We start from the raw sequence: 26992 nt of genomic DNA on the forward strand, positions 1-26992 counted from the left end.
TCCTGCAGTTTCTGTTCAGTTGTATCGGATGCTTACTGAAACTGATTTGATATGGCACAGCCCCACCTAGAATATTTTTCACCAGCCGCCACTGTCACCAGTCTGTTGCAGGGCTACATATACAGACAAGCAATCACACTCACATTCACACCTACGGGCAATTTAGAATAACCAATTAACCTCAACATATTTTTGGACTGTGGGAGGAAGCCAGAGTATACGGAAAAAACCCACACATGCACAGGGAGAACATGCAAACTCCATGCAGAAAGAGCCCTGTCAGGGCTCCCTCCTCACCCCCGTCCCTCCCAGCTGGCATCCAAAACCCCTTTCCCCATCTGTCTCCCCCCTTTCTCTCCTCTCATGCTCTCTCTCTCTCTCTCTCCCTCTCCCTCCAGCGCTGCACTGAAGTGGAGTGCAGCAACATGGCTGCCTCCACTCAGGCAATCAGCCGCTTCCCCGGAGTCTGGACAGCTGGAGCTCATCCCCGTGATTACAGCTGTGGCAATAAAAGACCGGTTCATCCCTCCACTCTCCACCAGATTGTTGTACTCGACACACCAGTCAGTCGCTCTCTAGCCTTAGTGATTCTTCTCTGTGCTTAAAACACAACTAACATTGTCTCTCTTCCTTGCCTCGCTAGAATCCAGCTGTCCGGACCCCGCATACCCCCCCCACACCAGCTCCCAGGCGAGCACAGTACACCCAAGGCCCCCACATCCCGCGATGCGACCCGAACCCCCCACCAGGACAGAGCCACCACACACCACCAGCCCGTGCCACAGCCACAGCGCCCCCCAGGACAGCTAATCCAGACCCCGCAGCCCACCAAGGGCCACCATACCAGCCGGGACCCGTCGGGTATGCAGGAGAATCCCCACAGAACCGCCCGGCCAGGGGACCCCCAGCCACAGCGACACGGATGATGGTACACCCCGCCGCTCCATAGCCGTGAGGGGGGCGGATCCCACCAGCAAGGGCATATTTGTGAAACCCTCCCATTACTTCCCTATTAATATGCTTCCCGATCCCTGACGGGATCCCTGCACCATGATAGTGTAACCCTGAGTGTCATGTGGTGCATTAAAAATGGGGAGGCTGGGCGAGGCATCAGCCAACCTATACCTACCCCCAAGGTGAGTGTGTGTGGTGCATTAAAAAAAGATTGGAAAGCAGGGGAGGCAGGCAAGAAGGTGATGAGGGAGAGACAGGGCCGTATAGCCTTGCCACCCGCCCCACCACAGTGCCCATCGTTCCTGCCCCCACCTGCCCTTGGGGTCCTAACTGTTGTGTCCCTATATCTGCCTCTAAGTTGTTATTTACAGTGAGGTGGGAAAAATGTGAAGTGCACAATAAGAGGCAGTCGGGTGTGGATCCAGCCCAAGAGGACAGAGCAGCGTGGGAGGCAGGTAGTAAGACCACCGGTACTGATGCAGAGGGCCTCCAGAGCCAAGAGGCAAGGGACCAGGGAGAGCCCATAAGAACCAACTGGCCCAGCCAGCACAACAACCCCTAAGAGCTGCAGATCCAAAGCAGCGCCCCGGCAGACACCAGAGCCCCAACACGGGCCAGCCACACGCAGCACCCCACCCCAGAGGGGGGACCAGGCCACTCCACAAGGAAGCGAGGGCCTCAAGCCGCCATCCCCACACCGGAGTCGGCACGTCAAGGATGTAGCACCCCTGAGACCCCACCCCACCCCACCACACCCCAGGACAGCACCAGGTCCGGACGGAGGCCAGATGAGCCAGAGCCATCCCTCAAGAGAGATCACCCAGCCCCCACGCCAGACCCCCCGGCCGCGAAGGGCCTCAGGCCCCCGCAGGGGAGGGAGAGGGGCGAGGAGGAGAGGGCAGGCAGGAGAGGAGGGAGAAGGAGGGAAACGGAGCGGGAAGGGACAGGGGAGCGACGGAAAGGCTGAAAACAGGATTTTGAGGTCAGGGTGATAACTGCGGGTTTCCTCAGCAGGGTACATCACCAACTTATCCTGTGCATTTAACTGGATCTTGCTACGTTCAGTACACACATATGAAATTCCAGGAAGATCCCACAAAGCTCAATGTGAGCAGGGGAGAGCCAGGCTTTTATGCTGCGCTGATTGTGGATTTGCGCCGGCTGTGCTTCCAGCACAGCTGCTCATCCTTAGCCTGCCGAGCCAGAGCACAGGAGCAGGATGGGGCGTGACAGTACCCCCCCCCTCGAGGTGCGCCTCCTGGCGCACACTGGACCGGTCGGGGTGCCGGCGGGCATCTTCGGGACCGGCAGGGATCCGGCAGGAGGGACTGCTCCGGGGGGGCGGTCCGAGGGACGGGCGGGCTAGGACTGGGGGGGTGGGAGGGACAATGTCGGAGGACGGTCCAGGGGCTGAACAGGCTGGAGCAGGCTAAAGGGACCGCTCCGGAGGACGGCCCGGGGGCTGGATAGGTCGGGGCCAGACAGGCGGGAGGGACCACTCCGGAGGACGGCCCGGGGGCTGGACAGGTGGGGGCCGGACAGGCAACTTATGGCAGGGCCGACAGAGGTCCCCAGAAGGCCGGACTGGGAACCAGCAACTGAATTGATGGGGACCTTCTGGAGGCCGGGCTGGGAACCGGCAGCTGGACCGACGAGAACCCTCTGATGGCCGGACTGGGGGCCAGACTGGGAACCGGCAGCTGGACCGACGGGGACCCACCGGGGGCTGGACTGGGAACCGGCAGCTGGACCTACGGGGACCCTCCGGGGGCTGGACTGGTGTTGGAAATCAGCCTATTCTACAATTAAACAAACTGACAGAATATGTGTAAGGCTGTTTCCGCCCAGTTCTTTTGATGGAGTAGTCAGGAGACTTCTTCTTAAAATTGAAAGTATTTATTACAGCCAAAATTGAATGTGCGATACAGAGCTCTGGGCCTGAATCCTCTGTCCCTAACCAACAACAAGTGTTCAGTCAGTTGGGATGGAATCAGACTGCTAACGTTTCCTGACCCAGTCTTCTTATACTCTAACAGTGTGTATAGCTATCTATCTAGGCTGGCCGCCCCTTCCGGTGCTGCGTTGGTCCGCTCTCTTCTGTCACGGCAGATGTTTTGTCATTATCGCTCACGTAGGAATGACTTCACCGCTGCAAAGCAAGATTGGAGACTGCACACACAACAAGCTCATGTTCTTTACTGATTACGGCTTACGTCAAAAACTATCTGTATCTTTATTATAAAAACTGTCTGTACTTTGATTATCAATCACTTTATATCTTGATCATCCTTGCATTCAAACACATGAGTAATAAGTAAAATAAAGCTGGACTTTTCTTCTTTGTTTCATTACAGTCACACCGTGGTAATGATGCTCTTGACCTTCCTATTCCTCAGAACCAATACAACTCTTTAATTTGCACTCTTAGCAAATTATAAAACACACCATTTCCCACACTGGGAACCAGCAGCGGCGGCGGGACCCCTCTGGGAGCAGAACTGATCTGGAGGCCCCTCTGGGGGCAGAACTAGAGCGGGAGCCGGGGACTCCTCCAGGGTTGACACAAGAGCTGGAGACCCCTCCGGAGGTGACACAGGAGCCGGGGACCCCTCCGTGGGTGACACAGGAGCCGGGGACAGAGCTGGAGCTTGAGCCAGGGGGTCCTCTGGAGACAGAGCTTGAGCCAGGGGGTCCTCCGGGGACAGAGCTGGTGCTAGGGGGTCCTCCGGGGACAGAGCTGGAGCGGATGGATCCCCTGGGGACAGAACGGGATCCAGGGACTCCTCCAGGGGCAAAATGGGATCCGGGGCCGGAGGCCCCTCTGGGGGCTGAACTGGTTCTGGGGACCTCTCCAGGGGCAGAACAGGATCTGGGGACCCCTCCAGGGGCAGAACAGGACCCACGGCCAAGGGCCCCTGCGGGGGAGGAGCTGGAGCCAGGACAGGGGAATTCTCTGGGGATGAAACTGGGGCCCGGACTGTGGACCCCTCCGGAGGTGAAACTGGAGCCAGGACAGGGGACCCCTCAGAGGGCTGGACTGGGGACAGGAATGGACTTGGAACCGGGGACCCCTCAGAGGGCAGAGCTGGATCTGGGAGTGGGGACTCCTCTGGGAATGGAATTGGGGACTGGACTGGGGACTCTTTGTGGGACAGGACTGGACTCAGGATTGGGACCTCTCCGGGAGCAGGACCAGGGACTGGGCTAGATATGGGACAGGGAACCCCTGGGGGGACAGGACTAGCTTTGGTACTGGGGACCCTTCCGAGGGTGAAACTGAAGACTGAGCTGGATGCGGGACTCTGGACCTCTCGGAGGGAAGGACTGAGGACAGGACTCGGGACTGGGGATTGGACTGGACTTGGGATTGGGGACCCGTCGGGGGGTAGGACTGGAACTGGGGATTCTTTGGGGAACAAGACTGAACCCTGAGCTAAACCAAAAACTGGGGACCGAATTAAACAAGGAACCAGGGACCTCTCGGGGAGCTGGACTGGACATGGGACTGAAAACGGGGGTAAGGAGACCTCAGCTGCAGGAGGACCATTTGGGGTGGACACTGCAGGGGCGCAACTTGGTGTTGGGGTGGCGTTCCTCCTTCTCAGGGCTGGGGAAGTGGTGCTAAGCATCTTCTGGGTTTGGGGGGAGGCGCTATGCCTCCTCAAGGCTGCTGAGAAGGTGCTATGTCCCCTCAAGGCCACCGAGGAGGCGCTACGCCTCTTCAAGGGTTCAGGGGAGGCATTATAGCTCTTCAGGGCTCGGGGGAGGCGCTACCCCTCCTCAAAGCTGCCGAGGAGGAGCTATACCCCCTCAAGGCTGCCGAGAAGGTGCTACGCCTCTTCAAGGGCTCAAGGGAGGCATTAAGCCTCTTCAAGGGTTCGGGGGGGGGGGCGTGACCCCGCCTCAAGGCCGCCGAGGAGGCTCTACGCCTTCTCAAGGTGGCCGGGGAGTCGCCATGCCCCTTCAGGGACTCAGGGGAAGCCTTAAGCCTCCTCAAGGCTGCCGAGGAGGCGTTACGCCCCCTCAAGGCTGCCGAGGAGGCATCATGCCTCAACAAGGACTCGGGGGAGGCGTCATGCCTCCTAAAGGCTGCTGGGGGGGGCGTTATGCCCCTTCAAGGCTGCCGAGAGGGTGTTTTGCCTCATCAAGGACTCGGGGAAGACATTCTGTCTCTTCAAGGACTCGGGGAAGACATTCTGTTTCTTCAAGGACTCGGGGGAGGCATTCTGCCTCTTCAAGAACTCAGGGAAGGTCTTAAGCCTTCTCAAGGCTGCCAAGGAGGTGTTACGCTTCTTCAAGACTGCCGAGAAGGCTTTATACCTCTTCAGGGCTGTAGGAGAAGCCTTTAGCTTCTTTGAAGCTGCAGGAGAGGCGGGAAACCTCTTCAAGGCTGCAGGAGAGGCGGGAAACCTCTTCAAGGCTGCAGGAGAGGCGGGAAACGTCTTTAAGGCTGCAGGGGACGCCTCCTTAAGGCTGCATAGGGAGCTTTTAGCTCCTCCAAGGCCGCAGGGGGAGCTTTTTGCTCCTTCAAGGCCGCGGGGGAGCTTTTTGTTCAGTAAACCCTGCAGGGGGAGCTTTTACCTCCTTAAGCGCTGCAGGGGGAGCGAAACACCAGTTTTGGCGCGACCAATCGGCGATTTCGCGCGATTTCGCGAGCTATCGCGCAATTTCGGAACGAGATTTGCTTTCTAGCATCCTGAGATTTGGATATAGACCACAACAAATAGTGATCGCCAAGTAATGTGGAGGTTTTCGTTCACTTCTCATCTCTAGTATGTTGTGGGACACTCGTTGAGACTATCCGAGCCGGTCAGTGTGGGGAAAGAAAGCACGTTGGGGCAGACTTTGACGCAGGGGGGCAAGTTGCCCCATACTTTTCGCTAGCTGAGCTGCTAGCTGAGCTGCGAAGCTGCCTGCCTGGCTAAATACTGGAGCTATGTCGAAAATTCATTTCTCCATCACTCACATGTATGAAAAGACATATGAAAACAGACCCCAGGTTGAAAAAAAACGATGTTCCCCTTTAATAAAGACCGACTGACTGGCTTCTTTACAGACTCCATTATTTTGTTTGCACAAGTTATCTTTCTCAGAGAAAATAATAATAATTGGTGAACACAACTTATTATCTTATTTGGACAAGATATTATCATGAGATAGACAGCATGAAGTCAGCATGCTGCAGTCGGGAACTGGATAGACAGTTAAAATCCTAGAAAGTGTCACACTCGCAGCTGTGGGTGCCAGGTAGCCACAGTTCTCGCTCCCTCCCTTGTGTGTTTTGGTTTTCCTCCTAATTAGGTGTGCTTGGGCACTGAGGCTGGCAGCAGGTAATTCATATCCCCAATCAGTGTGAGCTCTGACCAGCAGATGGGAGTGGTTTAATCATGCAGTTCAACTCCTCGATGTAAGCTGACGCCACTCTTCATTCGGAGCTGGACCCTTACAGTATCTAGAGTCAGTACTGCGTTCTCTTCAGTTCTGGCTTTTTGCTTTTTTGTTACATTTTGTAATCTTGTTTTTGTTCCATTTCTAGACCTACTCCTCCCTGCTTATATTCCTTTGGATTCCTGGTTCACGCTCCCTGATAACTCTGGCAATTCTGCTGGTTCCGTTCTTCAGTGTTGGTTTCTGCATTCCTACCGCTCCTATGCCTGTCACCTGTTTGCCACCTCTGTTGCCCTGCCACAAACTCTGGTTGCAAACCACCCTCGACACCAAGGAGCAGTTGGTCCCTAGCTGTGGAATCCAGTCACGCCATTGCTGTCCAGCCACAGCCACCTGCAGTCACCACACCATCGCTGGCTCTCCTCAACCACCTACCTGTGCTCTGATCTCATTTGGCTACATCCACACCAGCTACGTCTTTATTCCTGGGCAGTACCAGATGTAGTTTAATTTACGGCTTATGTACTTACCTTAGTTTGTTTGGTTTATGGCCATTCTCACAGGAGTTTATGTTAGTTCATTCAATTAGAATATTCCTGTTATAGTTTCCATTTGTAGGTCTGCTAATTGTTTGGGATTTTCTTATTAATCCGTAGCTCTCAATATTTCTAGCCTAAATAATATTCGTAGGTTTGTTTCTTGATTGAATTGTTTTCCGTCGTGTTTTCTGTTTCATTTCTGCCTTGGTGTTACCATATGTGGGTTATAGTTAATTTGTATTGAGTTATTTCCTAGGATGGCTCTGAACTATTCCTGCATATTGTCAGTAGTTGTGGGTTATATCTAATGTAACTCTCTGTCTTGTAGTTAGTCCGCTTCCCTGCCAGGAGGAGTATCATTGTCCTGTACATTCAAGGATACCTTCGCATCCTTTGTTTAAGTTCTGGTTTCTGGTTGTAGTTCTGTATGTTTGCTAATTATGTAAATAAATCTGTTAACTTCCTCTATTGGTCTTTGTTCTCTTTTCCTGCGCTTGAGCCTCTGTCCACCGTAACAAAATAACAATTTGTGCTCACAAGATGTATTTTCTTTTACAAGAATAATTAAAGTAAATAAATTAGTTAAGGGACAAATTTCAAATGTTGATCAGCTGTTGCATTCAGCAAACTAAATACATTTCTGACATTCAATAATCTATTATTTAGTGGCATCTTGGATTTACAAGTGGTGCCCTGAGATACATTATTCATTGTGTCTCACACTCATAACTTCATGCAAATTGATAAGCAATAATTTGTACACTTCAGGACAGAGAAAGGCAGCGCCGTTTCACGTTATGCCCTCTCTCCCTCTAAACTAGAATATACAACTTCAAGCAGTTTGGATGATAAAGTATCCAAAGATTTGCATATTTGGAATTGAGACAGAACTCCATTTCTTTCTGAATTTCAAGCTTCAAATGAAGACCCTGAAGTGGCAGTCTAGCTGTTTAGTGTTTGCCTGATGTAGTTTGTTTTTTTTTGAAAGATGAATCAGATATTTTAACACTGAAATTGAAGGAGCTAGTTTCTTGTGACGTGCCCCCAGCTATAACACAGGCTTTATAGCATAGCAGATTTTGTTTTTTGTCCAGGTAAAATGAGAGAAACCTGGCAACCTTACTGTGATGACAAGGTTCCAGGAAGTGGCACACGGATGCTGCCCCTTGCTGTTGTTTCAATTCTGTGGTCAGGCAGAGTTCCAACATATAACACCACTGGACATGGCAAATTTTACAAGAGTATACAGGCACAAGATAGGAGTTATTCAGTTAGAGGTGTGGTGGTACAGTATACAGTACATCAGTCTGCAACAGACATAAAATTATCTCAGTGTAATATCATTTAAAAGTCAAATGATGCTAAATGATATCACCTTGCAATAACTGCAGAATTTCTGAGTTAAACTGTTGGCATTTGCAACTGTTTAGATTACCTAAACTAAGCATTCAATGCAAAAGATTCCAATCCCCTAACTTTTCAATATGTTATATGACCACATTTATTTTTTCATTGTAGACTCAATCCTAAATGTATTTTGTTTATCTTCTCCCTTGTATCATAGACTATACACCATATGACACTTCTTTTAACACACAGTGCATCCTCTTGAGGCACTTGAACGCATCATTGGTGGTGTCTCCTGGGCACCCTGGATGTTTCCAGCATTCACAAATCCTAAAACTGTAATAATGTTGCTGAAAATTGTGTAATGTACACTACCAGCCAAAAGTTTGGACACACCTTCTCATTCAGTGGTTTTATTTAATTGTTTTATACACTGTAAATTAATACTGAAGATAACAAAACTATAAATGAATACATATGGAATTATATTGTAAACAAAAAAGTGTTAATCTTCAGATTAATCTACAGTGTAGAAAATAATACAAATAAATAAAAAGCACTGAATGAGAAGGTGCTGACTGGCAGTGAAAATCAGATTATATTATCCAAAATTCTTCTGAGCTACTGTCCCATCTAGTTAATCCTAAAGTGTAAATATTCAGAAAATATTCACATGCAGTAGTGATGAACCTGCACAGTTTCATATGCAAAAGCGAATTATTTTACTGGACTCACCACATCCAATCAATTGATCACACCAGCCACATCGCAGAATGTTAAAATTAACTTAGAATCAGCATGTTTGACAAGAGGGTCTAAGGACCTTCAGTGATTCAGAGAGAACCATTTTTTTTAACGATACTATGTGCATTGTGTTTGCAAATTTCTGACACATTTTCCTACACTGTTGTTCAACACTGATCCAGCGAACAAGTTGTAATGCACTGCACCACGTGTGTAATTACTTATGCAAAACCTCAGAGCTTACCAATCCGTGTGAGACCATCAACAGGCCTTTTCTCACTAAAAAAAAGGAGGGGAGAAAATAAAGCACACAAACATATGAGTTTCTCTGCATCTTACTTTTTCTCCAGGTTAGAAGTTGTAAGGCAAGGTTTGCACACCAGACAGTTCAGGTCTGGACGCAGGACAAACATATACACACATTTCAGAATGATGTAAATAACAACGTGCTGACTGTTGCAGTTCATTAAGTGATGATAAATTAAAGATTACAGTCAGACATTTGGTTCTGTTCACTCTGCAACAGAACCCAGTGCTCTGGTAATATTATTGAACCAGGCAAACACTGCTGATTTCATGCACATGACAGTGTTTGATGTGCAGCTAAATACATGATCTCTGCTGTCAGATTCTTTGTTTCTAAAGATTTTTCGTATGTGTGCATGAATTTCCAGCAACAAATATATGGATTTCCTAAATGATCTTGCATAAACAATATATTAACATGTTCTTACAAGAGCTAGCCTCCGTTTTAAAGGATGGCAGTGGGAACAAGATCATGAAAAGGCAATTATATAACTAAAATCATTTTTCAGTCCTGTAGCAGCTCCGTATACAGTATGTGTTGCGTCTTCTCATTGTCTGTAGATCCATTTGTGCAGAGCCATTAGACACCTTTGTAACTCCAGTCTCAATTAAAAGGCTAAAATGTCACATTGTGCATATTGGCAGGCTTATCTTAATCAAAAAAATGTCCTGACAGCTCTGAGAGAGCTCAAGATTCATTCAGAGAAGCTTTAATGCAAATAATTTTGTCATATAAATCTGGAATCTGTATGAAACAGCTGACATGCCAGGTGTGTAAGAGAACACAAAAAAATATTTGCTGTCAGATCCTGTGTTCGTGAAGTTACCAAGCTGTGATGCATGAGTAAATGCACACTTTAGTTTCAATTTAAAGGAGCACTTATCATTTCTGCTGCTGGAGGATTCTACGGGTATTTAAGTCAAAGGACGAGATCTACCGCACAGCAGCAGCAAAAAGAACATCAGTAAGTGTTTTCTGCAAAGTCCAGAATTACATTCAGTGAAACCTGAACAATTTCACACATTAATCTGACACGTTTCAAATCTGTCTGAGTCACATTGATGGTTGAATTTTGACAGACATGTCAAAATATTATATAATAGACACCTGTGAGGGGCGTTATGCTACCTGGACACAAGCAGGGACTTAATCTACCCTGGCTGGATCACCTGGGTGACAATGCCTAATGCTGAAAGATCTGAAACACCCGATGAAGCCAGAAAACATTACTGGTATCCAGGTATAACAGATAGTTCATGATACGAGGGATAAGTGAAAGCAAAAAATTGACATTTTGTATCATCAATCTAGATCAGTAAATCATATTATCCTTGAGGTGTGATTGGAATCCACCTGTGGCAAATTCAGCGGACTGCATGCTTACATTGCAGTACCAGGTGGTATGTCATGTTAGGCCAGACTGACTATTTTTCTCTGCTGAGGATGATTAAAACGATTTTATCTGGATTACCCTGGTGACTTTCAATATTCAGTGTGACAGTCTGGAGTGCAATGACCTGTAATTCATTCCCTTCAACTAATAGGATCCACAGCTGCTTTAATAGTGTTACTGGAGTGTATTATTACCACCTTTTGGGAGCAGGAATGAAGTTTTTATACATTCTGCCAAGTGTTGAACTGTTCCTTGTAAATTTACAATTGACACTATATCAGAAAGACCTCAGATCACCTCTTCTCTCTGCTTCCTGTATTTGAGCTAAGATATGCTAATAAAATTTGCTTTTAAAAATGTATATATAGATATTTACAACAATTATACTCTCAGAAATTCCTATAGCAATGAATATTAACTAAATATTTAAAATAATTATTAGAAATATTTATATGCTTTGTTGTGCATCAAAATATGCAAATTTGTATTAAATTTTTTTTTTCTGATAATAACCAATCATTCAGATTCGCTCATGCTTGTGGCAATTATTTTGCATCCTCAGAATACCGAAGCAATTTACAAGAAATCTAATCCATGCCTTGTTTTGTAGGAAGCCAAACGGTGTCAAGTTGGAAATAATGACAGTGCAACCGGATAACGATTGATTTTATTTCAAACTAAATTTATAAACCGTTAGTTGTTTTTTTTTTTAAAGACTTGCTCTGTGTTTCTGTGCAGAAGTACACTTACCGGAATGGTTTTATATATAAAATCAAAAAAAATAAACAAACAAAAATGAGCTCTTTAAATTCTAAAGTCTCACATGTACAGTTGATGGCATTTCTTTGGCTGGGGACCTGCTGCTGTGGGAGGCAGTAGCTTTTTGCTGCAGGCCTGGAAGCTGCAAGTTATCAGACTGATTAGCTTCTGATAAATAGGCCAGGAAACAGGTGTTTTCTCAGTGTGGCTTTGTAGTGAGGTTACGAGAACAAACAGTGATAACACAGAAAGAGCACAGAACACATTAAACTGCTGACTTTGAATGAAACATTCATTCCTTCACATGGGTATTTGACATAATGCCAGAATAAAAGCATGAACTTGCTTGTGTTTCCAATTTGTCTTCAATGAACACACAAAAATAAAACAAACAAAAAATATTTTTAGCTTTTTTTCCCAGTAGTTTAAGAATAATTGTAACAATAATTTCAGGAAAAACTCAACTGAAACTGCAGCACAATTGGTCTGATACATGATTATTTGTTTCTGTGAATTCCTAATTCTGTCAAAAATGGTCACCCTATAAAATCTGGACAACATTTTTAGCTGTAAGTTTTTGAAAGCAGAGTTGTGGCAAGAGGAATTGAAATACCTCGACAGTGTATTTCCAGTGACAGAACTGCTACTGGGTGATTTGCTCAGTAATTCAGTTTGACTGGAGTTTTATTAAAATTACACAACGCTTCATATGACAAAAAAGAGGATAAAGGGCTGCAGGCATGCTGTAGCCACGTACTTGAATATCCACCATTTGTTGTCTAAGAAATCACTTCAGATTGCATGGTAGGACAGACAATCTACCACATGACTACAGATATCATGTCATCACTGAGCCCAGGGTCATCACATCCGTCTGTTGAGGAAATCATTTTTGATTTGCTGCAGGCTGATACAGTTGTCGGTGTGCACGAACAGAAAATATCTGTTCAAACTGTGAGGAATTGTCACACCAAGGCCTTGATCTAATGGCAGAACAGTGTCATAATCAACCCCAGAGGCCTTCAGTGACTTAGCAATATGCAGGATAGTCCTTTTCAGTTGTACAGAGGTGACTGCAGGTGTTACGTCTGGCATTGTACAACTAAATACTATGTGGATGCTCTCATCATATGGAGAGTGGCTCATCATTATCCTGTCATTCCCTGCCACCACTTGATATATCTTCTCTACTACGATCCGGCTTAAAACTGGTGTTTTGTCTTATCTGCAGGTATTTCTGGCTGCAGCATTACACATTTATGATGTGCAGTTACTGGCCTCACCAACTTCCCAATTGTTTATTGTTCTCTTAGACATTACTTGCATGTTTTCTACTTGCTATCCGGTTTCTCTACCCTTACTCCATCCCACTCTGAAGTGGCTTGAGATTATGTTCAAAAAGCCAATAATGAACTGATGTAAACAAGACAGCATGCAGCCTCATGTCCCCAGAATATAAACTACCCTTTCATAGTAGCTGAAATAGTTTGCGTCATACCACAGCCTGCAGAAATTTCATCCATCAAACATCAGTGGGATGGTCTGGATGGACTTGTCCGACAGTGTCATCCTGTCCTCAAAAAAATGTCCACCAACTTCACCAAGGCCATTAGAAGGAGTGGGAAAAGATTTCAAAAGCTAGCATCATTTCTGGGCCCCGATGTTACTCTTGACCTGTCCATTATCATTTACAATATTGTGCATATTTGCTTGTTTCATGATTTTTATCTTGTACAAATGCTGTGTAATAGATCTTACATAACTTTTGGATCAATCAATCAATCAATCAATCAATCAATCAATCAATCAATCAATCAATCAACGACAGGAAAGACACAAAAGCTTACTACGAGAAGTCATCTCGTTATTTAAATGTATCTTTTAAATACACTGAAGAACATCATAATGTAACATGCATTATTTCATTTAATTACATTAAATATTAATGGATACTTGTATACAAGTAATTAAATGAAATAGTGCATGTTACATTATGATGTTCTTCAGTATATTTAAAAGATACATTTAAATAACTAGATGACTTCTCGTGGTAAGCTTTTCTGTCTTTCATAGTGGTTTGTATACTTTCATAGCGACTTTTATACTTTTATTTTGGTGGTGCCCACAAGAAGTTCAGTGTGTCGCTGCGTCGCGTTTGACGCTCGGAGGAATCAGGGAGGCACAGTTGAACAACGGTGTGGAAAGCGAGGACTGCAGCGGTACCGAGGGTCACAGGGATGTACAGTAAACACAGGCAGAAAAATGCCCAAATCTCACCGGCAAAATGTGGACGTTTACTCGTTTTTCTTTCTTTTCTGCTGCTAAACGGCACACTGGGACGAGCCTGCGGAGACACCGGAGAGCAAGGTAAAGAAATAAGCGGACGTGCTAGAAAAGTTCTTGTAGCTCTACCAGTTGCGTGTTGAAGCATTAAAGCTCCTCAAATAAACAAGTATGGAGGCTTTAAAGTGTGCCATTTCAATCAACGGGGTTTAGCGGAAGCCAGACATATTTTAGTGCGACACAAGTCAAACTTTTGGGGGGTAATTAGCTGGGGTTTTTTTTTGAAGAAGAAGAGGGATAGCGTGCGCCAAATGTCGTTTAAAAATCTGCCAATTTAACGTCGCGTCGCTTTCCGGCAAAAAAAACAAACAAAAAAAACAAACAACACACGGCCTGAAAAACCTTTCATCAACACTTCGCTTTTATTCCTATTATTCTGCAAGCTGCACCCAGAGCCCCAACACATCCCCGCCGAAACACACATCTCTGCTTTTGTCAGCTGTCTACAACTGTTCTCTCCTCAGATATGAAAGAAGAAATATAACCGTCTCAAAGTTGGCTTTACTGAGTTCTGCTTTTATTCCAAAATTATCAGAAGACCTTATTTTCTCCAAAAAGAAACCGAAATATGTTTTTTTTAATTATATTTTTTTACTGTAACTGTAATTAAATTTTAAGATTGTTTTAGAAAACATGTTTCAGTGTCTGAAACGATGAGCGGGATGTATTAGAAGTATTACAAAAAGACAACGAAAATTAATTCCGGATTAGTAAATATTTGGTTTCGATATATATGTTCAGTGTAGTTTCTCTTCCAGCCAAACTACAGAATGAGCTGTGTCCATAAAAGGCAGAGTTTCTTGGAGCCCAGATTCCAGTCTACATTATGTCACCCACTCATTTTTATAGACTTTATTTGGGGATCAAAGCGACACAATGGGAATTCTTGATTGAAATTAGTGCAGCGTTAAGCCTCCGCCTTATGTTCTGTTTTTAAAAAAAAACTATTAAATGAAGGCTAAACTTGAATGTACTGAACGCCTTCCCTCTGCCAGCCAGACAGAGAAGGTCAAACTGTGAGGAGATGCATCAGCCTGTCCGGTCATGTGAACTACCCACCGCAAAATAAGGCCCAGACAATAAGCGCCATTCAGCAAGATGCTCAGAGTTAATGCAGTTCACAACCCGTGGGTGTAGTCTGTGTGTTTGGCTTCAGTACAAATATCAACACAGTGCAATTTACACTGACCGCTTCAAACGCCCAGTAACATGAATGGACCGTTGCCAGGCGATCTCCCTACACAGCATCCCTTTTGGGTGGTGTGTAATGGTGATTGTGTAGCTGTGGGGCTGTTAATGATGCTGATGTCTCGCATCACAATTCTTAATTACTGGTTTTGAAAATGTGTCCAAAATGCAGCAGTCTGGATGTGTAATGACGATTCCAAGAATAGTTGTTGGCCACTTTGAAGTCATGTATAGAGCAAAAAAATGCAGAACATTCTCATTTTCTAGCATACATGTAAGGATTTCGTACATTTTACTGATATCATCAATCAGGACTCCAGACTGACTTTTCGACTGGTGCTACCAAATTTCTCAGCTGGTCATGTTTTTGCACCAGCACAACTTACCTACCTAATTGGTGGGACTTTCAGATTATCTGCAGAGCACTAGGTTTAAATATGCATTTTACCCTTGACAGAGTATTGTCTGTTTTTTAAAATTGCTTTCTGAGCCATGAGAAGTCTGATGCTGAAAAATGATTTTCTTGGAACACCTTACTTTTGTACTGATGTGAAGATCAGTGTGACTCAAGATGTGATATTTGCGAAACGTTTTAATCTGAAAATATATTGATTGTGTTCCCGGTCTTTCCAGAGATTGCCTAATTTCACTCCTATAATTTGGCCACAGGCTAAAACAAACTCACTTTCTGCACCTCTGCTAATCATAATCATTATCTACAGTTTACCAGTGTTCCCTAAATGCCTCACATTAAGGCCAGGCAGTCACTATCAGCAAGGCAACAAATTAGACACAATGAATGGTAAGAAATCAAGTGTAGCAGAATAGGTGCATGATGTGAATCTTTAACTGTACAGATGGAATTAATTTTGTGGACGTGAACATATAGTGTATTATATGAATCATGCCAATACACAGTTTGAAAATTTAGGGTGCACACGAGGCAGCATATTTTACAGTTTATAATTAGACATGAAAATAATTTGAAATATACAGTACAGTACATTTGTATTTACAGCTTTAAGACAATTTTGGCTCATTGTCAGGCATATTATATTAACCAATGAGTTGGTAAATTTGTGTTATAGCACCACCTGTCCCACACTGGTCCAACTGCTGGAGCAGGGCTGTATCATTCCTCCTTTGGTCCTTCCTAAGGAACTCCTTCACCCTTTATTTTTACCATATTGCTGCAATTTCTGTCACTCCATTTCTTTGTATCAGCGTTTTCTTCTGCAGGGTGGTGTCAACCAGTAATACATCAGTTAATACATCAGATCTGGCAGAAAAAAAATCACAAAAGAAGAACACTCTGAGTAGAACTGACTGTTCTTTTGCTGCCTACTTATAATATCCCTTAAATTAACAATACAGGTATCAGGAAAGTGGCATTTGTTTGCTATTAAAAACTGGGAGCTAATTTACATCCGTCAGCAGATCCACAGTCATCAACCATCACATCTGTCTGCCATCAGCAGTTCATTGCTCAACACAGCTTCCAATCATCTGAAGACAAGACAATGAGCTGTTTCTGTGATATAACTAAACAAAAATTTTGCTTAAAGTTTGGCAGACACAGTAATTTTTGGCATTGCTGGGTAAATATTTCATTTTATCCTTTCAGCATATTGTAATTCAAGTGGTCTAATATATGCAATTTTGAACAGATGTGTTTTGAGTAGTGATTTGAAATGGAGGAATAAGTCCATATTTCTCCGTTGGGGTGGCAATGAATTCCAGAGATGGTTAGCAGAGCGGCTGAATGCTCTGCTCCCCATGGTGGTGAGATGGGTGGAATGGACGGACAGGTGAAAAGAGGCATAGGATCAGAGGGAACGGGAGAGCGTAGGAACATGGAGGATGCCGGACAGATATGGGGGGGCGAGGTTATGAATGGCCTTGAATGTTAGTAGGAGGATTTTGAGTTGGATGCAGAACTGAACCAGGCGCCAGTAGAGCTGTTGAAGGACAGGACTGAAGTGGTCAATGGAGGGGGTCCGAGTGATGATACGGGCACCTGAATTCTGAACTAGTTGAAGTTTGTGGAGGGATTTGTGAAGAAGACCAAAGAGGAGTGAGGTACAATAATCCAGACTTGAAGTGACGAGGCTGTGGATAAGGATGGTGGTGGTGTAGGGGTGAGGGAAGGGTGGATGCAATTGATGTTTCGTAGGTGGAAGTAGGCAGACTGGGTAACATTACTGATTTGAGATCGCAAAGATATAGTGCTGTCAAGGATGACACCCAGACTCTTAACCTGAGGAGAGGGTGAAACGGAGGAGTTGTCAATGTTGATAGAAAAGCTGTTAGTTTTGGATAAAGTAGACTTGGTGTCGATGAGGACAACCTCAGGTTTATTACTGTTTAATAAAAGGAAATTTAGGATGAACTAGGTTTTTATTTCAGCAATACAGTCAGTGAGGGAGGTGGGTGGGAGAGTAGCGGAGGGTTTACTGGTGAGGTAGAGCTGGATGTCATCCAGTTGAAATTAATATTAAATTTGTGGAACATATTGCCGAAGTAGGGCTGGGCGATAAATCGAATTAATTCGATTAATTCGCATTTTTAAAACCTGACGATTTGAAAATTTGCGAAATCGTAAAATCGAGGTGAGTTTAAATATATAATACAGATTCTTTTTCTGCCTTTCACGACTTGTGCACTGGCGTTTGCTTCCGCCTCTCATCTCCTTCTGCCAAAACACTCACACCCCCGTCATGGCGGACAGAACAGCAGACGAAGAGTTGGTCGCGAGAAAAGGGCCTCATGTTACATCAATTATATGGAAGTGGTTCGGCTTTGACAAGACTGACACAGAGCAAACTACAGTCATGTGCAAGGTTTGCAAAAGTACTGTGAAAACAAAGAGTAGCAGCACAACTAACTTCTTTCAGCACCTCCGGCAGAGGCATCCTAAAGAATGGGAAGAGTGCTCGCAGCTACGGGACTGCGGCATAGGATCAATACGGGACGCTACAATTAATAGTCAAATATAGGACGATTCCGTATTTTAAGGAACGGGTGGCAACCCTATGCCGCACTCCCGTAGCTGCGGGCACTTTTCCCGTATTGATTCAAAATGGGATGCTAATTGTTCCGTATTTTCATAAATGTCCCATACACGTCTGTCACACACGCATCAAAATTGCATAATAAACAAAATAAAACACAGGAAATATTAAGGGCAGCCAGTTTCATCTTCCTTTGACCTATGTAGCGAGGACCCAATGTGAGGTCCAGCAGGTCTGTTTGCCGGTTCTGCAGCGGGTTTCCTGGTTACAGACGCTGCTGCTCCCGTGTGTTTAAAAATGTCTACACCCGAAACTCCACCACGTCCAAAGAAACAAAAACTTTTTCAAAAGTACAGGCGTGAGTGGGAAGACTGGAACCATGGCAATAGGTACAGGGCAAACTGTGTTTTCTGTTGCTCATAGACTAGCTGAAGTAAGGCAGCATCAGGAGACCAACATGTAAGAAACTTGAGAACAGAGAGAACCCAACCAGCAGGTCACAGTTTATCATCATAAAATCATCTGCTGAAGTCTCTTTGGTAAGAGACATCAGTACATGGTTGTGAATTTACCAGAGGATGATTATAGTCAGACTAATGTGGCCGTAGACTCCACAGTATTTTAGTGACTCAATAAATGCCTAAGTTGTTTAATAGTATTTTAAATGCTTTTTATTTTTTTTAAATATCATTTATTTAATAGCATATATGTGATCAATAAATGGCCTTTGCCTGTCTAAAGAAAAACTCACTCAGAACTCTGATATGTTAACGGTACTAAATACATAAGTCAGTAAATACATTCATACACATAAATAAGTTAATACATTAATTGTGTTAAGAAAATATTTAGATGGGAAAAGTATCTGTAGAGAATTTCTTTGTCCAGTATTCTGCATTCAGTTTTTGCAGAATCCAGTATTGCTCACTGGTTGGCCATTACATTTTATTAGTATGGTTTCATTGTTTAAAATGATGCTACATCTTTTCAGACAGAACCTGTGATCATAAAACAATACAAAACTCTTAGTTTTGTGTTAATAAAGCACTTAAAGCTTTAAGTATGACTAAATGCTTTTTGCAAAATTAAATAAACCACTCCTTGGGTGGTTGTGGCCCCGCGTTTGGTAAAGTTGGAAAGATATTCACAGATTCAGAGTTCCAGCATCAATAACTCATTAGATATAGGTTGTCAAAACATAAACGATGCCTCTTTCCCATCGTTGTAAGGCAGATGTTGTCCTACAAGCCCAGTTTTATCAAAAGTAGCTGTCTTTCAAGTTGCAGAAATAACATTGGTGTCTATGAGCAGCCGGCTGTGAACAGGGACTGTCTGCAAATTGCAAAACTGCTGCAACAGCGAAGAGAGACACAAATATTCAATAGCCTCATTCTGATACACTGTAGTGTCAACAGAATCACTGCCGGAAGTCTGAATCTGTGAATGTCTTTTCAATTTTACTGAACTGTGGCCCTGAGGAGTCGTGGTGGGTGTCCTCTATTTTCATTTCTGAAAGGTGGCAACCCTATGGCTAGCACTAGCCATAGCAAACAGACCGCAAAGAAACAACAAAAATCGATTAAAATCGTAATCGTCCAAGATGACTAAAAAAATCGAGATTTTATTTTTGGCCATATCGCCCAGCCCTATGCCGAAGAGATGGCGGTAAATGATGAAGAGGAGGGACCCCAGGACAGAGCCCTTGGGCACACCTGTGGTGACAGAGGAAGGGATGGATTTAAAGGATTTGAGTTGAGGGAACTGAGTGAGGCCATAGAGCAGGGGTCGGCAAGTAGATGTGGCTTCGGGCCAAATTGTTTGTAAACAATCGAACAGCGGGCCAACCTGCGGTGGGGTTGCGCTCCGATTCCGCGAGCGGGTGGGGGTGGGGTGAGGTACCGCGGCAGCGGAGCTTCTACAGCTGATCGCCGCTGCTTGGGACACACGTCTCAATTCTGATCACAGATGTATTAAAAATGACTCCCGAGACACACACATGTTTTGCACACACTTTTCCCCCTGAAATCTGGCTACAACCGTGTCCGACCAGTAGCGCACACACGGAAATGACCGGCAGCAGCCGACCACGCAAGTTTCGTGTTGCGGTGACGGACTGGCTTGGCTCTGTGCCAAATTTTCAAAATCATCTGGTGGGCCAGATATTATTCCTGACGGGCAAGTTTTGGCCCGCGGGCCGCCAGTTGCCGACCACTGCCATAGAGGTTAGAGGTGAACCAGTGTAACGGAGTGTGGGTGATGCCAATGAAAGATAATCTGTTGAGGAGGGTGATGTGACGGATGGTATCGAAGGCCGCACTCGGGTCGAGGAGGACGAGGATAGTGAGGAGTCCAGAATCAACTGTCATAAGGAGGTCGTTTGTAATTTTGATGCGTTCTGTTTCTGTGCAATGGAGTGGGTGGAAACCGGACTGGAACTGTTCATACAGGTTGTTGTGGGATAGGTGAGAGCGGAGTTGGGAGGAAACCGTTTTCCAGGATTTTGGAGATGAAGGGTATATTGGAGATAGGATGGTAGTTGTTGAAATTTGAGAGGTCGAGGTTTTCTCAAAATTGGGGTGATGGCTGCAGTTCTGAAGGATTTTCGGAACAGTTCCAGTCTTGAGAGAGGGGTGGATGATGGCAGAAATGGACCAGAGAGGGGAGGCAGACTTTGACCAGCTGTGTGGAGAGAGGGTCCAGTTGACAGGTGGATGGCTTGGATTTCTGGATGAGCTCTGATTTCCGAGAAAGTGGGGAGCTGGAAGGAGGAGAATTAGTTTGCTTTGCTCCCTTTCCTGTCAATCAAAAATCTTCCGGTTCAGGCCTAGTTACGTAGATTACGTACACCTTGGACTTGCGTGTTTTGTGTATGTGTTGCTTTGGTATAGCTTTGTAGTTAGCTGGCGACTTGTTTTGCTCATCTTTTTTTATATAATGGCAGATAAAGATCCAGGGGGACCCAGCCGTAAAAGAAAGGCATTTTTTGAGGTCAGAGAAAATAAAAGATAACTGGATCGCGAGAATGCAAAAACAAAAGTGATTATTGGCGAGTCATTTGGGCGATGGTGTCAGCTCAAGCAACAAATGGACCTAAAGACAGATGCTTTGGTTGCTAAATTCCTTCTGGACAGGTAAAATGTATTATTGTATTATACTGCGGCTGTAGGCAACTTCACGAGTCCTATGCAAGTTTCTGGGGGGGGGGGGGAGGTTAGAGGGGGGTGAGGGAGAGGTTGTATGTATGCATGCGCATGCTACGTTCAAAGTCGTAGGAAATTAAATCTCCTCTAATGCCTTTAAGCACAGGTGGACTTTTTCAATCAAGTTGTAGAAGCATCTGAAGAATTACTGGTCGAAGCAGGATGCACCTGAACTCAACCACAAGAGTCCAAACAAAGGGCCTAAATACGTTTGTGATTGAGAAATTTTGGTTTTTGATTCTTAATAGTTGAGCAAAACATCTTTAGTTTATCATTATGGGTTATTGTACGTAGACTGATGGGAAAATGCAAATTTCATTCATTTGCAATTTAATGAGGAAGTGTACAAAAAGGGAATAGGTCTAAAGACTTTCTGAAGAGGCTGTGTATTATTTTAATTAGTAGCAGTCAGTACTGCCAACATGAACTGAATCCATTTTTGATAAATATAACAAAATGTGAAAAACTTGAAAGGACCTGAAAACTTTCCAAATGTGCTGTTTGTTGAACAACACTGCAGGACGTCCCCTGTGAACTATAAATTAACAAATTTGGAAATTATTTTTGATCCAAAAAATGCTGCCTGCTATCAGTATTTATGTTGTATTATATTTAAATTAAATCTAAGCAGGGACCCTTCAGTTATTTATTAAAATGTGCTTTACTGTGATAATGTGTCTTCTAATTATCAAAATTCCCTTGTTACTTGAAAAACTAATACTGTTTGCTTTAGCAAGTTGAAAGCATTGTGCATGTGTGTGCACATGACAAATAAAAAATGAACTTTTCTAAAGGTTGACTTTGGTTTTATACAGTCCTAATAACCTGGCAACTGAACATTGTTATCTTGACTCTTGGTTGTGTCTTGGACTGGGATTTTGATCCCATTTCTTATAATTGCAGACTACTGTCAGACCTATATAGTGCTAGACTGATATAGTGCTGCCGATAAGTAGAGAATATATAATTAGGGGACAGACAGCGGGCCAACCAGCTCAGTCTCTTAGTTTTTAGTTTTGTTAAGGTGTACAAGGAAAGTAAAAGAAGATTTAGCAGATCATATCTGCACACCTGAAAACATTGTATTGATGTGACCTAGTGTTAACTTAGTGCATCTGACACATAAGGATATAAACGGACTCCCTTTGGAGGAAGTTCCTTGAAGAAAATTGCACGTCTTTTTGTACTTCACAGCATCTCTCTCAGTGCACTGTGCTGATTATCACATAATGCCACCACATGAGCGTAGTTCCACAATTGCAGTTACAAGTGTTCAGAGTTGGTTAGTTCTCAGTATGTATGTCTGTATTACTCCAGTAGAATTTGCCATTGTGTTTTATAGAGTAGTTTCATTGTGTTTGAGCAGAGTTGAAGGTGAGCTGCTGTGTTTGAATAGGGAGAGGTGGAGGAAGAGATCCATACATTCAATAGGAAGAAATGGTGTAGAGTTTCATCTTAGCCATTTTAAGGTGTAAATGAATTATTTTCAGAGGAAAAACAGATGATTTTGTAGGGTTTTAACAATGAAATTGAGGGGAACATAAGATCATATGTATACATACTCACAGATTTACTCCAGAATGGCAGCCAAACCAGAATGCAGCACAGTGAGATTAGTGCACGAAGAAAAGCTTTGTTAGGCAAGCATATGGAGAATGGAGATGAAGGGTTTTCTGACTTTGCACAGCACACTTGTCATATGGAAAATGGATCACAAATGAAAAAGAAGCATAATGTGTGCTGACTAACAGTATTTCTAATCACAGAGGAAAAAACTTTAGAAGTGTGTTCTCAGTGGTACGTAGCCTGAGTGCTAGTTTTTAGTACTCTGTGATATGACCATATTTCTAAAGTTAACTCAGGCTCCGACAAACAACATTTTCCCCCATTGTTCTGTGTACTCTTCACTTAATTTTTTAAATCTCGATACATATTTTTCTTGATAAAAAACAAAATAAATGTGTCATTTAAGTTCATTTTATTTTGACAAATTAAATATCACATACATCATATACAACAATGCAGAGTTAAACATGAAACTCTAAAATAAAAAAAAGAAGGGCAGATCATTTAAGTCAGGAGTGCAACTCATTTTCACTTTCAAACTCATCTATTTGAATTATTTCCAGACAATCAGATTGATACATCCTGCTGTTTAAGAGCAGTTTAGCTGAAAATAACACACTGCAAATGTGTAGACCTATTTTCTGTTCACAAATATACAATCTCTACACATGTTAATGGGGATTTTCTTAATAGATGTACACTTACCTAACCTTGCCAGCAAGTTGATTTCTCGCGATATTTGTGAGTTCACAAATCTCTCAAGAAACCATCTTGCTCCGCTCCCGCATTCACTGTTCGTACAGAACCAAGTTGGCACGGGCCAATCACGCAGCAGTATTTGTGTGTGGAGCGGGATATCCGGGTGTGAAGACGACACCAAGCGCCAGTAGATCAAAACAAACACGGCAACGGAGGACAACGATCGTGTAGATGCTGCTATTAAGTCAGTTTTAGCTGAATCTCGTATCGCTTCTTTGAAGTAAGAACAACGAGAGGCGCTTTGCGCATTTCTGGATGGTAAAGATGTTTGTGCTTTTTTACCTACGGGTTTTGGTAAGAGTTTAATCTACCAATTGGCTCCGCTCGTTGTGAAGATCCCGCGATTGGCTAAAAACAGACCTGTCAGAGGCGGGACATACTGTTGCATTGTCCAATCCGTGCCTCTTTCCTCCGAACGGATTTACATGGAGCGGTCCCAGATTGATATTGTGGAGTACTATCAAGTACTACACAATTATTAATCTGGCTATTGCCAGGTTAACACTTACCATGCTTGTTAAGGAGCTTCATGGTTGTATTGGGAAAGTTAGGCTGGCTAGACAGTGTTGTTCATCTCATCAGAGCAGGGTGTAGTATTCAAATCCTCTATAAACACTTTATTTCATTGTCATTCCTGTTCTGTTTCTGCACAGCTTACTGTACCTCTTCTGTGCTAGCCCTACTTTCTGAACAACAGATTCTATAATATTTCAGGGTTTTCCAAGATGAAAACACTTTTATCTGCATCATGATGTTTGACTTGACTGACCAGACTGATACACCTTCTGCTTGTTAGCTGTAGCAATCTTGCAATTAGTGAAATTTTCAGCTGTAACTCTTTGGCTCTCCCATGTGTGGTGATATCTGAAAGTAATGGTCAGCCATGGTTAATGATGTTTTTTTTCTTTAGATTTTGCAGGTTATAATGAGATCCTGGCTTCATTACATCACTGTGTTAAGATAAAAAAAAATGGTGCATGTCTTTAGATTCTTGAGCCTACTATCTTTGGAGCAACACTCAAAAGTTAGCACAAAAAGATTTCTTCACTTTTCAATTCAATTCAATTCAAAAAACTGAATTTGTCCCCAAGGGGCAATTAAAAAGGGCATACAAGCAGCTTAAGGACAACCAGGCAAGACATGCAATTGCACAGAAAAAGACAAAACAACATTAAAAAGAACACTGTAATTTTAAAGTCCTTTTTTTGTTCTTCGTGTATGGGACAGTAAAGTGCTCCTTAAATCCTATAATAAAAATGTGTGTGCTAAAATAAATAAAAAAGTCTACTCTTAAATACTATGTTTAAAAAAATGTACATGTGAAATAAAGTAAAAAGTCTAATCTTATGTACTATGTTAAATAAATGTGTGTTAGAATAAATAAAAAGGCTGCTCTGAAATACTACGTTAAAAGAATGTGTGCTTTAAAGAAAAAAAAATATTTAAAAAAGAGGTCTACTGAGCTGAATTAAGAAGCAGGATAGCTTTAGGGATGAAGGAGGACTTCCTTCTCTGTGTCCTGCAGCCTGGGCAGTGTAGCCTGCGTCCTGAGGGAAGCCACTCAAACTCAGGACACAGAATGTGGGAGGAGTCCTGTAGGATCCTGCGTGCTGTCTTTATAGTCTGTTGATCACAAAACACAGTCAGACTGCGAACAGGCTGCCCGATGATTTTGGAGCAGACTTTTGCTGTGTTCAGCAGATGGTTTCTGGACTGCAGAGTGATGGAATAAAACCAAAAAGTAAAAGAAAAGGTTATCACATTTTCAATAAAAGCATAATAAAATGTGGTCAAAATGTCCTTGTTGACACCAAAGGATTTTAGCTTCCTGAGTAAGTACTGTCTCTGATGGCACTTCTTTAAAATGTCCTTTGAAAAAGTTATTGTTCGAAAACTGCTTAGTTGAAAGATTTTTTTGTGATTATAGTTTGTTTTAAATGTTCTAGTCAACCTATATTATTAAAATGAAATGATCTTGTCAAGCTGTCGCTCTGTATCTGTTGCCTGCTACTGAAGCATATTTTTGATGCTTTAACTGGGTTTGGCATTTTGACAGAGTGACTTGAAAAGCTTAAATAATTGAGCATGTTGATGTGTTTTATGGAGTTGAAGTACTTTAGGCCATGTTTTCAATGTAAGGCTACCATCACCAAAAGTCAAAAGACAATAAGTATACGGCAGGGTAATACTGAATTCCTTTAGTTAATTTTTCAGTGCTTGTTCTTGCATGATGTGAAAAATCCCAAATCTTGAAATTGAGATATGTGGTCCCTCTGCTGTCTCTCAGCAAACACCAGTACTGTCAATGAAGAATAGTTCTTTACAACGATAAAAGCAATGCATTGCTACCTCCATTTCATCAGAGACCACTGCATGCACTAACTTTGTCAGTGAAACACATTTGAGTAAAAGCAGCAGCTGGCAATACTTTAATATGGACACTTCGTCAATAGGAATAAGAAAATACACTGTCCAAAAAAAAGTTGACACCTGGATTTAATTAAGCAAATAGGTAAGAGCCTTCATTGAAGAATTACTGCAGTGATGAATATGTTTCAGCTGTCAACAATTTATTTAACCCTAACTGATGCAGTGACTAGCTTCTCATTTCTTAAACAATCGTATTGGAAGACTTTTCCTGTGGTCATTGAAAGGTTGTTAATCTGTCTCAGAAAGGTCAAATTATTGACCGGCATCAAACAAAGAAAACTACCAACAGGGCTCCAGACTAACTTTTTTCCTTAGGAGCACAGTGGCCCCTAACTTAAAAATTTAGGAGCGCAAGCAGTAAATTTAGAGGCGCACACCGGAATCGACTTGCAAAGTAAATATTCACATTTCCTCTCATTTTCACTGTATTACTGATAAATACTTGAGCAATAAATGCAGAAACTATAATGTTTTCAATTCACATTTTATTGTGCAGCAGTTGACACAACATAATAAACAGCTTATACACCAAATTGCAGCTGGAAACACACTGCATATTGCATGCTGGCCCGGTTGTGGTGTGTTTCCAGCTGCGATCCGGTGTATTTACCCGGAGCGGGCCGCAGATCTTCTACATAAAGTAGACTGGACTTCCACTTGATGCAAATTCGATGCGGCATGCGGAGATTCCACGCATCTTGAAACTGTCCTTATAAACATCTAAACTAGCTGTTGGTGAACAAAAATGAGGACAGACTCAGCTACTGCACAGCTTAGTTCTCGACTGTCAAGCTGAAAGTGTAGTCACGTGACCACATAGTGGTCTCCCATCATCAATGCAAAATCTTGTCAGAAAATTTATGCTTGTGAAGCGTGATGTCAGAGTTGGTAGGTCCGCCTTATACAGCAGGGGAGGGGGGGGATCAGAGTGCTTGGATCTGAAAATGAATTTTTGATTACCACCACAACGACCGAATGTCCGGATATTCGGGTCCAGCCCTAGTGGCTATATTAGATTTTTAGACTATGGCTTGTTCTGCTGCCATGAAGTGACCCCAAAAAGA

At 43.5% G+C, this 26992-nt stretch overlaps 1 protein-coding gene across 2 annotated transcripts in view; it reads left to right on the forward strand.

Moving 5' to 3' along the window:
* Positions 1-13582: 13582 nt before the first annotated feature.
* Positions 13583-26992, forward strand: part of adam19a (ADAM metallopeptidase domain 19a) — a 273169-nt gene continuing 259759 nt past the window's right edge. Inside the window, exon 1 of one of the 2 annotated variants that reach the window (XM_051943831.1) lies at positions 13583-13798. In XM_051943831.1, the coding sequence (XP_051799791.1) occupies positions 13669-13798 (130 nt within the window). In that variant the 5' untranslated portion in view covers positions 13583-13668. The remainder of the gene's footprint in view (positions 13799-26992) is intronic. The other variant, XM_051943832.1, reaches the window with a different exon arrangement.

This window comes from Acanthochromis polyacanthus, chromosome 23 (genome assembly GCF_021347895.1).
Source record: "Acanthochromis polyacanthus isolate Apoly-LR-REF ecotype Palm Island chromosome 23, KAUST_Apoly_ChrSc, whole genome shotgun sequence".
Lineage (NCBI taxonomy): Eukaryota > Metazoa > Chordata > Actinopteri > Pomacentridae > Acanthochromis > Acanthochromis polyacanthus.